A 12718-nucleotide genomic window follows, 5' to 3' on the forward strand; every position below is an offset into this window, starting at 1 on the left:
TTTCCTAGAAATACATGTTTGAAACTTACATTTCTTCAAGTGCCTGTTAAGGTTTTTTAATGCAGCGATGGCTGACATCTGGCCATTTGTAAGCTGAGAGCTCTTTTGGACAGAGCCTTTATGACTGTCTCAGAGGACTGATAACAGTGATCACTGCATTTCAAGAAACTTCATGCACTGTCATGGACCCAATGGACAGTGAAATAACAGTATTTCTTACCGAAGAACCAATCTTTTATCTATCTTACCTGTTTAATTCAAAATATATGAAGGCATATTACTTTTTTTCCTGATACAGCCTGAGATTTTTTTTTTTTTAAAGAAACTCACTAGTTTGGATTTATCTAAAGTACACAGTGTTTTTTTGATAATTAACATGAATAGGAAAACAAAACCATGGCAACAACACATAAGGCTTTAATAGAAATAGATGTTACCAAATTTAAATAACATCTTTTAACAACATAATTTTTGAGAAGCCAAAAGGGGAAATAAGTTCATAAAAGTCCTTTATGATTAATCAAGTTTGCTTTCTGTCATTACCAGCACTTGAAAGGCAAAAAAATAAGGCTTACCTAACTGCATCTGTATCAAATTGTAGATTTGGCTTGTCAATTAAGCCCAAGGAGTACAGTTGATAAGCCAGAGCACATTTCCCCACCATAAACTGTGCTGTGTTGGTGCGATCCAAACAGTCCACACAGTTGGTTCGAAGAACACCAGTCTAAGAGAAACACCGGTCAATCATTATTCAGTCACCAGAACTACTTCCATCCTACTCAAGATTTCTTTAAGACAAGCTACAAGTAGGGTGTTATTCATGAACAAATAATGAAGCATTTTTTTCATTATAGAAGGTTATATTTGCTCTTCACAATATTGCTCCAATAGCATCATTATACCTTCTATCTATATTTGAATTTTTCTTTAGTTTAACAAGACTAAAGAAAAATTTAACAAGATAAAACAAATAGCTAACATTTTCCACATGTACCAATTAGTTAAATATGTGCTTTTCCTGCTGGTCTATCTCCTTTATTGTACAAACCAAAATATTTAGTGGCTGAGGTCGTTTCATTCTTAAAGCATAATTAATATATATAGTGATTATCTGGCTCATTTTCCAAAGTCCTTCTAATTTATTCTTTACACATTTCTGTTTATGTTTCTATTTCCAATAATTTGATATTATATGAAAAAAAATCTATGAAAGTGAAAGTTGCTCAGTTGTGTCTGCCTCTTTGTGACCCCATGGACAATACAGTCCATGGAATTCTCCAGGCCAGAATACTGGAGTGGGTAGCCTTTTCCTTCTCCACGGGATCTTCCCAACCCAGGGATCGAACCCAGGTCTCCCGCATTGCAGGTGGATTCTTTACTAGCTGAGCCACAAGGGAAGTCCAAGAATACTGGAGTGGGTAGCCTATCCCTTCTCCAGTGGGTCTTCTCAACTCAGGAATTGAACCAGGGTCTCCTGCACTGTGGCAGACTCTTTACCAACTGAGCTATCTGGGAAGCCCCCGCAAAAATATATGGGCCATTACTGTTTCAGCCACACATCCTTTCCAAGAGTTCAACATTAGCTGCAAGGCATTAAAACTTGTTCTCAAATGATTAATAATGTTGCATTCAATAAGAAGTATCTCTCTCCATGGTTGCTTTCAGAAAACATCACACACAGTGGATAGAGATTTTGTTCATTATTAACACAATGTCATCTATACCTGCAGGCGACCAGTGGGAATCACGTATCCTCCTAGTTCATTCCACCTGTGTTTAAAAATACATGCTTTAATTTTAAAATATTTAATAACATAATCTATATTCATATTTGGTACCAGCTCTTTATTAAGAATCAAAGTAATAGGGCTGAACCCCCCCGAATAATCCGTTGATTCAGTTTACTTTCTCGGGTAAGTGAATTTGCAAATAACAGATGGAATGCTACCCATGCTCCCCTCAAAGGGGGGCCAGGAAAGGAGCATCTTAACCTGCTCCAGCCCCGCACACTAGCATTTTGTCACCCACATTCATCCAAAGTCTCTTGCTTTAATTTAAGGCCATTTCCTGTTTGTTTCTATAGACATGAATAATAATTGCAGATCAACTTTATAATACAATCTACCAGGCCTGCTCCTTCTCCCCTCGACTTTAGGAGGTTCTACTTCCTCCAGCTTTCCTTCATGGAGCTTTGCTACAGTCCTTTCATTGTTTCTACAAACTTCTTTATTATTTTCCTTCCCACATGTTTTCTCCATGCCTTCACCAATGAAGGCATGGGGAAATATTCTAAGTACTATGTAATGACATTAATCTTTTAATTATTTAAAAGAAGGTGCAGTGCAGAAAAAGAGTTAACACAGCAGGCCTGACTGCTATCCTCAGGAAGGCCCGCTTGCAAGGCTGCCCCTTGGCTGGCGCTGGGAACTTTAATTTCCACTATTTCCAGAACAGACAAGCATGGCTTGTGGTGCCTAAGCTGTCTGTAGAAGCAACGTGGTTTGCTGAACAGCCTTTCCTTCTGGGAGCCTGAAATTTTGGTAGCTGCCAGGCGGAGCTGCCTGCGGGACCACTTCCAGTAAAAACCCTGGCACCAAGTCTTCAATCGTCTCCCCTGGTTGGCAGCACTTCACATTGGCTGTCGCAAGTTGCTGGGGGAACTGAACATGCTCCATGTGACTCTAGCAGGAGAGGACTCTGCAGTGCCTCATTTCCTCTGGACTTTGTCCCATGTGCTTTCTCCCTTAGCTAATTTTGCCTTGTTTTGCTTGTTCATAATAAATCACAGCCAAGAGGACAACAATACACTGCGACCCCTGAGTTCTCTTAGGAAATCACCGAGCCTGGGAGGAGTCCTGGGGACCCTGGTCACAGGTGCCCTGAAATTCAAACTATAACAGAAGGATTACTTGCAAAGATGTACATTAATAATTGGTTAGGGTTTTTTTCTTGCTTTTTGCATGCTTTTTCTTTACCATTATAGTTAACTTTGTTAAATGAAAATAAAAAGCTGGAAATACATAATATTGGTTCTTTAAAGATAAATTAAGCACAGATGCTTGATCTGAAGAAGCTCACAAAGTAGTAATGAAAGATTTGTCAGCAAATGACTATAATACAGTGATAAATTTCATTAAAATATTAGTATAGACTGGTCTGACTCTTTGGGACCCCATGGACTGTAGCCCACCAGGCTCCTCTGTCCACGAGATTTTTCCAGGCAAGAATACTTGAGTGGATTGCCATTTCCTTCTCCAGGGGATCTTCCTGACCCAGGGATCAAACCCGGGTCTCCTGCAAGCAGATTCTTTACTGTTTCCGCCACCAAGGAAGCCCCAGTGAAGAAAGATCTGTGAGCAAGTAACTAAAACAGTCACAAATTTCATTAAAATGTTAGTTAAATACTAATCTATAGACGGGTGCATAAGAAAAAATTTTCCTGCTCCTATTTATTACTGAAACACAGAATTCATTACAGAAAGTTTTATTTTACAGAAATACCTTATATAACATTTATTCTAAGAAGCAAGAGATTCTGTGGCTTCCATCTCAAGGTATGTAGCTGCCAGGAGAATCTCCCACCCTCATGAACGTTCATCCCACAGACACATGGGCAGGGTGTTGTCTCCTCAAAGGAATAAAGTCATCTATCTTCCAAGGAGTACAAACTGCTCATGTCTAGAATATTTTTTGTCTATAAGAGCTAACGTCTAGATATCTTTTAGGTTTTAAAACACCATACGTACTTTTCATCTGGCCGCAGAATGCTACAGTAAGAATCGGGGCGGTTTACAAAGAAGCCTGTTTTCTTCACCACACTTTCTGCGATCACGTTCAGGCGATCTAGAACATTACACAGCTTGCTGAGAGCAAGGAGGAAGAGTAAGAGAAGTGAGAAGGGCCCGACTTTTAACATGCACCCATGTTTATACCCAAAGCCAAGGCTACAGTAATGATACTTGGGAATGTAATTTTTTAAATCTCTGGTCTGTACTCAATAGGGACATTATAAGAATTAATTTCTAGAATGCAAGGTGTACTCAATAACTAGCAAGATATGGCACAAGAAGGGCCTGTAACTCAACAGCAACTGTTGGCAAGCCTTAAACTTGGCACATGGCATCTCCCAGCAAGAGCTTTTTCCAAAGCCTTTCACTCCCCAAGAGTGGAGTCAGTGAAGTCATAAAATGTGAAGAGAGCACAATGCTCAGTGCGGCTGTTTGGGAAGAAAACACTGGGAAATATATTACTATGAACGGCACCAACCAGTAACCAGGCTTATACTCTGGGAAAGTGTGTGTGTGTGTGTGTGTGTGAGCGCATGCGCACGTGCATGTATCTAACTATGTAAAATGATTCAGAGAAAAGTACAATGAGTCAAGTGCAAAACAATACAGTGACATTAAGAAAAAGAGAAAGAGAGACCTTGATGTGAACCTAGTGTTTGTAGGACGCCCAGCAAATGAGTCAAAGGACAATGCAAGGTTAATGAGAGCTCCCTGGAAGAGACGAGTTTGGCTCCGAACATGACAGTGAGAGAGGTGGGAAAACACCCTGGGAGGTAGGGAGGAGGACTGGAGGGAGAGGAAACATAGGAACAAAGGGTCCAGAATTGGACTCGGCTGCTACACTGGAGACAGAGCCTGCCGGTTAGCTTTTGCAGGAGCAGAATAGCACTGGGAATAAAGAAGGAGTTATTATATTCTGGAACCAACCAGATGTTGGGGCTTTCACATTACACCAAGGGGTCTGGATTTACTATAAACGGTCAGGAGTTAGTGCTGGTTCACCCACAAGTGAGAATGTCTGCAAGTGGCATCTGAGAAAGGAATTAAACAGGGAGATAGAATGAAATAGAAAGAAAAGGTGAAACTAACACCTTTGAGGAAAAGCAGCTGAAGAGAGGTGTTCTGAAGTCACTGGGATGCTTCAAAGAGAATTTGCAAATGGCAAAAATGGTGGGCAGAGAGAGTTTGATCAATTAATTTAAGCCCTCTAATTACACACCAGCAGTTAAACAGCCCCTCAAGCAGCTCCACAAAGGAAAATAAGAGTCACTTTACGGGGGAGGTTGCTTCCTGCTATTCTACATCACAAGAAGAGGAAAACCTAACCAGACAAGACGAGCGTCTGCTCACCTTTTGGTGTACTTGGCCATGTCCCACGGAATATAAATAATTGTGTGCTCGGGAGGCAAAAACTGGTTGAGGTAGGTCACAGCAGCTACAAGCTCTTCGCTCAGAATTCTTTCATGCTTCCTTTTTTCTCTTTCCTTTTCCAAAAATTAAACATCGTCAGTGTTCCAACTGCCTTAAATTGGAGGAACAGACTTTAAACGTAACTTTGCCACTAAGGCAAAACAAAAAGATGAAGTGCTAAATATGAAAAAAGTGAAACCTACCTTATTAAAATTGAAATAAATGCTAAGAAATAAATATGCCACTGAATTACGATCAACAGATAATGAGCACTAAATACTCAAGGAGATCAGATTTCTTCCTTGTAACCTCCTGCAGTCCCAGCAAGTCCAGCTCACCCTACACAGGCCTGTCCTACACCCTCCACACCCCACTGTGGCCAAGGAGAATCCCCAAAGACCAGAAGAGAGGACCCCCAAGCCCCAGCCAGCGAAGGACCAGACAGAAATCAACCGGGCTTGGATGGATAATCCCCAAACTGGCAGAGCAGAGAACGTTTTCATAGCCTTCATATGCTCTTAAACTTGACTCTCATAAGATCCCCTGGAGGTAGCCAAGGCAGTTTTGCCTTCCCCTTTTACACTGTGGCTGAATGCACTGAAGCTGAGAGGCGTGAATGGGACTATATCTTAGCGGTCCACCTCCTCGCCTGCCTGCTGTAGCTCCGGAGAGACCACACTGTCTCCCATTCAAGGGGAAGACACATTCTCCCATTCACAGCGGGGCTGGTGTGTTATTACTCAGCTGTGAGCCTGGAGCTCATTCTCTGCCTCCTGAATTCCTCATCTGTAAGATGGGTAACAGCAGCACCTCCCTTAAAGGATTAATGTGAGGTTTAAAGGAGATGAAACATTGTAATTTCTTATCAGAGCATCTGACGCATGGTAAATATTAATACAAAACAGACCATTTGTATTATTATTCTGATCAGGACTTTACTCAGAAACAAACATGCAAATAAAAAGTAACTCAGCAATACGGACTATTACTGGCATCAGGATAGGTCTATGCTGTTTTCAACCATGCTGGTTACTTAACTGTCATGAATTTAATTAGATAATCACCAAGGAAACGAAAGAAAACGTATCTATTTTGCATAACTGTATATGTCAAATGGAGGAATTCAAGTTGATTAAGCCCAGTGATAAATCAGTTTTCAATGAACAAATATTAGCTTATTTTTACATCTGAGAAAATTAAATTACATACTTGGAATTTTTCTCAAAAGTATTTTAAACCAACTAGAGAAACAAAAGGTTTGTGAATTTCTTCTGTCAAATCTGACATTTAAGGAGATGCACAAGTAAGGTTATTTCACCAACTTGGGATCATCTCTGTGCAAAGAGCATGCTTTATGCAGTCTGCCCACAGCGGATTCACTACTGAATTGTTTAGTCAACTGCCTTTGGGTCACAGACTCATTTAACAACCAGATGAAAGCTTTACATATGCAAGTGACTTTGTACATCATTTCAAAGGGTTCAGAGATCCTCCCAATAGCCATCCAAGGCCCCCAGATTAAAGTCCTCTGATGGATAATGACATCAGGCCCTTGGCTGGCTTCCTATTAACCCTGAGCAGCAGCACTGACAGTGTAAGGATTGCTGCGAAATTTTTGTCAAGCAGTGTCTCAAACTTACACACGTGGGGAAGGGGGTGGGAAGGAGACAGTTCACACACAGGGCCAAAGAGAAAAATCAAGAAAGGTATTCCATTTTCGACACTTCATATGGAGGCAGAACAAAGAGTGACTATCCCTTGATATCTACACACACACACAGAGACACACTTTGACTAGTTAATATGGACTTCTTCCAAGTGAACTAAATAAATATCTTCTTCTATCCAATGAATAAAGTAACTGATGACAAAAACAATCAAACATTTTTTCTATTCTACAAAACAGCAATTTAATCTCCAAAGTATTTTCTTGTTATTGTCAGGATTTTTATGACAATGAAATAATAAACAACAATAATTTTAAAATCTGTTGACTGGCATTTAAATATTAAGAAGTAAATGTTCACTTGAGAAATCTGGGCAGGAACACTTTATAACCACATGTATCTGATATTATATTTTGAACCTGCATACTTAATAGAGAAATAGTTTATTTCATACATCATGAATCTCTGTTTAACCATAGCTTTTAACTACACTACAAGGACTCAGTAATATATGAAGAAAATTCACTAACTTAGATTGACATTTATATTCTAGTGATAACTTTTTAATTTAGTGCTTCAGCAATAATTTATTTCTATACAAACAATATCTTATTGCCTATACATTAGAAAATTGTTCATGAAGGTTCTTGTTAGTAGAGTTTTGCTTCTTGAATTTTTTATGTTTCTTATAGCTACTGTGTAATATCAGGCTGAGGTTATGGGTTATCCAGCTATTGTCTTACATCACTCTGAGTTGACAGCAAGAGAGATGAAATTTCTGAACTGATGTGAATAAAAGTCTAAAAAGTGATGTATTTAATACTTGATTTATTTTACAAAGTCAAGCTCTGATCATTATTATATTATATATAATAATATTACAGGAGTCTTGGGTGTTGGCAGTCATCTAACTGAAGGAGACCAACAATTTCCTAAGCCAAAGAGTGACAGAGGGAGCACTAAAGCTTCCTGCCTCACTGTCCACGGCTCCCCTCCTCATCACCTTCCTCCTCTGACACACACACACACAGACACACACACACACAAAGACACACAGACACACACACACACACAAAGACACACAGACACACACACACACAGACACACACACACACAGACACACACACACACAGACACACACACACCCACACCCACTCCTTTGAATTCATGCACTAAAGCTTCCTGCCTCACTGTCCACGGCTCCCCTCATCACCTTCCTCCTCTGACACACACACACACACACACACACACAAAGACACACAGACACACACACACACACACACCCCCGCTCCTTTGAATTCATGCACTAAAGCTTCCTGCCTCACTGTCCACGGCTCCCCTCCTCATCACCTTCCTCCTCTGACTCACACACACACACACACACACACACACACACACACGTACCCTTATGATTCTGTCCTCCCATTAAAATAACCCCTCCCTCCAGGTTTCAGATTCCTTTCCTCTCAAGTACATGAGGCCCCTGATCATCCCTTCTTTTTCCTGTATTCTCTCCTCTCTTTAAGGATCTCAAACAGATCCTTCCCAAACACTTTAAAACACATCATGATCTCTTCAAGAAACAACAACCAGATGAAGACACCAACTCTTCCACATTTCTCACTAGGTGAGGATCCAACTAGTCCATCCTAAGGGAAATCAGTCCTGTATATTCATTGGAAGGACTGATGCTAAGGCTGAAGCTCCAACACTTTGGCCACCTGATGCAAAGAACTGACTCACTGGAAAAGACCCTGACACTGGGCAAGACTGAAGGCAGACGAAGGGAACAACAGAGGATGAGATGGTTGGATGGCATCACCGACTCAATGGACATGAGCTTGAGTAAGGTCCAGGAGTTGGTGATGGATAGGGAAGCCTGGCGTGCTGCAGTCCATGGGGTCGCAAAGAGTCAGACATGACTGAGCGACTGAACTGAACTGAGGGAAGAAGTCCTCCTGCAGGTCAGTCCAGGTCACTCAGTGCCCTGGTGCTGGGAACATCAATGAGCATATTTTCCGTTTTCATCTTACCTGGCCCGCCAGCAGCCTTTGCCATGGTCAACTGCTTGCTTCCTTCACCATGAAACACGCCTTCTCTTAGCTGCCAGAGCACAGCACTCACCCGGTTTTCCTCCTACTTTCCCATCTGTCCCTCCTCTGAGCCTTTAAGGATTCAGCCTGTTCTACCTGGACATCAGGAGCTGGAGGTTCTCAAGTCGAGACCAGAGGCTCCCCACTCTTCTCTTGGTACCCTTGGATGGGCATCCTATCCACACCCATGTCTTCAAATATCGCCAGGACTCAGATGGGCCATCATATCACATCTCAGCCCAGACCTCTCTCCTGAGCTTCCATCTCACACAGCGACCACCTACTTACCATCTCCTTTGACAGGACTCCATCCATCTCAAACCTCAACACATTCAAGCCGCACTCACCGCCTTCCCTCACAGACAGTCTGTGTTCCCTGGCTCAGTGCCTGGCATCACCACCCATTCACCTAAGTGAGCCAGAAACCAGGGGGTCAAGTCTCGCCCCTCCCTCTCCCTCATCTCAGACCCAGCTCATCACTGGCTCCACTGCCTGTGTGCACTCCTCCCCACCTCCACCATGCCACCCAGCTGCGGCCAGTTACCCCTTTTCTGGATAATTATAACAGCCTATGGCATCCTCCAACATCGAATTCAGTCTGTACCAATCCATTCGTTCTCTATGTTGAGATCAGGACAATCTTCTCAAAACAGAAATCTGATCACCATCTTCTCAACTCTACAAAACCTTCGATGGTTTTGGAAAGTCAAGATAAGACCTGACTCATCAACACACCCTACAAGGCTCTACAAGTCTGCATAACTACCTCTCCAGTCTCTTCTCACAACAGGCTCTCCTGCTTGCATTCTCTGGGACCCAGTCAGAAAGGCCTCTTCTTCCTCAAACACACCTTATGCCCTCCCGTCCCAGGGCCTTTGCACCTGCTGCTCTCTTTCCTCTTGGCCTTGTAAAGGGCTCTTCGTTCAGAGGCATTGCACTGACTCATCACCTCTTCAGGAAGACTTCTCTCCCGCTATAAGCTCTCCCAGCATCGTAACCCTGTCTTGGTACCTCTGCCTCACTTTACCATCTCCTGTTAGACTGTGAGCCCAGAGAAGGCAGGGACTGTTTTTATGACTGCTTTGGCACAAGGGAAACCTTCAAAACTGTTAAATGGTGGCTTCAATGGACATAGGACTCCTTGGTTTCTAATTAAATTGAATTATGCTTATTATAATTAATGATCTCAGTTATCCAGGTCATACAGTCAGCAAAAACAAGACTGGGAGCTGACTAGGACTCAGATCGTGAGCTCCTTATTGCAACATTCAGACTTGAAGAAAGTAGGGAAAACCACTAGGCCATTCAAGGATGACCTAAATCAAATCACTTACAGTAGAAGTGACAAATAGATTCAAGGGATTAGATCTGATAGAGTGCCTAAAGAACTATGGACAGAACTATGGACATAAGATTGTATAGGAGGTGGTGACCAAAACCATCACCAAGAAAAAGAAATGCAAAAAGGCAAAATGGTTGTCTGAGGAGGACTTACAAAGAGCTGAGAAAAGAAGAGAAGCAAAAGGCAAAGGAGAAAAAGAAAGATATACCCATCTGAATGCAGAGTTTCAAAGAATAGCAAGGAGAGATATGAAAGTCTTAAGTGAACAATGCAAATAAAGGAAAATAGAATAGGAAAGACCATCTATCTCTTCAAGAAAATTAGAGATACCAAGGGAACATTTTATGCAAAGATGGGCTCGATAAAGGACAGAAACTATGAATAAAACAGAAGCAGAAGATACTAAGAAGAGATGACAAAACACACAGAAGAGCTGTACAAAAAAGTTCTTAATGACCCGGAAAGCCATGATGGTGTGATCACTCACCTAGAGCCAGACATTCTGTAATGTGAAGTCAAGTGGGCCTTAGGAAGCATTACTATGAACAAAGCTAATGGAGGTGATGGAATTCCAGCTGAGTTATTTCAAATCCTAAAAGATGATGCTGTTAAAGTGCTGCACTCAATACGCCAACAAATTTGGAAAATCCAGCAGTGCCCACAGGACTGGAAAAGGTCAGTTTTCATTCCAAACCCAAAGAAGAAAAATGCCAAAGAATGTTCAAACTACCACACAATTGTACTCATTTTACATGTTAGCAAGGTAATGCTCAAAATCCTTCAAGCTAGGTTTCAACAGTACCTGAACCTAGACCTTTCAAATGTACAAGCTAGATTTAGAAAAGGCACAGGAACCAGAGATCAAATTACCAACATCTGCTAGATCACAGGAAAAATAAGGGAATTCCAGAAAAATATCTACTTCTGCTTCATTGACTATGCCAAAGCCTTTGACTGTGTGGGTCACAACAAACTGTGGAAAATATTAAAGAGATGGGAATACCACACCACCCTGCCTGCCTCCTAAGAAACCTGTATGTAGGTTAAGAAGCAACAGTTAGAACCAATTTCAAACTAGGAAAGGAGTACGTCAAGGCTGTATATTGTCATCCTGCTTATTTAACTTCTATGCAAAATACATCATGTGAAATGCCAGGCTGAATGAAGCTCAAGCTGTAATCAAGATGGCCAGGAGAAATATCAACAACCTCAGATATACAAAAGACACCACCCTAATGGCAGAAAGTAAAGAAGAACTAAAGAGCCTCTTGATGAAGGTGAAAGACGAGAGTGAAAAAGCTGACTTAAAACTCAACAGTCTAAACACTAAGATCATGGCATCTGGTCCCACTGAGAGAGTGAGAGAGTGAAGTCGCTCAGTCATGTCCGACTCTTTGCGACCCCATAGACTGTAGCCTACCAGGCTCCTCTGTCCATGGGATTTTCCAGGCAATAGTACTGGAGTGGATTGCCATTTCCTTCTCCAGGGGATCTTCCCAACCCAGGGCTCAAACCTGGGTCTCCTGCATTGTAGACAGATGCTTTACCACTTCTTGGCAAATAAATGGGGAAAAAATGTAAACAGTGACAGACTTAATCTTTGGGGGCTTCAAAATCACTGCAGACAGTGACATCAGCCATAAAATTAAAAGATGCTTGTTCCTTGGAAGAAAAGCTATGACAAACCTAGAAAGTGTATTAAAAAGCCAGAGACATCACTTTGCTGACAAAGGTCTGTATACTCAAAGCTACGTTTTTTCCAGTAATCATGTATAGATGTGAGAATTGGACCATAAAGAAGGCTGAGCACTGAAAAGTTGATGCTTTTGAACTGTGGTATTGAAGAAGACTCTTGAGAGTCCCTAGGAGAGCAAGAAGATCAAACCAGTCAATCCTAAAGGAAATCAGTCCTGAATATTCATTGGAAGGACTGAAGCTGAAGCTCCAATACTTTGGCCACCTGGTATGAAGAGCTGATTTTGGACAAGACCCTGATGCTGGGAAAGACTGAAGACAGAGAAGGGGGTGACAGAGGATAGATGATTGGATGGTTTCACTGACTCAATGACCTGAGTTTGAGCAAACTCTGGGAGATAGTGAAAGACTGGGAAGCCTGGTGTGCATGGGGTGACAAAGAGTCAGACATGACTGAACAACAACAACAAATACTTATAACCAACTTGTTGGAATAATCTCAGATACTAGAAGGTGTTGGCCAACTGCCATAGCCATAACAAACAAAACACTCGCTTTTCACACTCAGGGTTTTCCTAGCCACAGAATGAGATTCCTCCATTTCATCTGGTTGCAACAGACACAGATACAATTTCCTACCTGGTCTCCTACCCTCCACGCCAGGCTCTGACCTGGCTGCCTGCTCATATACATAACACACGCTGACCCGACAGTGTACTCTGA

At 41.8% G+C, this 12718-nt stretch overlaps 1 protein-coding gene across 1 annotated transcript in view; it reads right to left on the reverse strand.

The window, feature by feature from the left end:
* The window catches only part of FIG4 (FIG4 phosphoinositide 5-phosphatase), a 183768-nt gene that overhangs the window by 94077 nt on the left and 76973 nt on the right, over nt 1-12718 (reverse strand). The window contains exons 11-14 of the mRNA XM_052645719.1: nt 5139-5272; nt 3747-3863; nt 1725-1770; nt 576-724 (exon numbers count right to left, since the gene is read on the reverse strand). Of these exons, the coding sequence (XP_052501679.1) occupies nt 576-724; nt 1725-1770; nt 3747-3863; nt 5139-5272 (446 nt within the window). The remainder of the gene's footprint in view (nt 1-575; nt 725-1724; nt 1771-3746; nt 3864-5138; nt 5273-12718) is intronic.

The sequence above is a fragment of the Budorcas taxicolor genome, chromosome 9 (assembly GCF_023091745.1).
Source record: "Budorcas taxicolor isolate Tak-1 chromosome 9, Takin1.1, whole genome shotgun sequence".
NCBI classification, from domain to species: Eukaryota; Metazoa; Chordata; class Mammalia; order Artiodactyla; family Bovidae; genus Budorcas; species Budorcas taxicolor.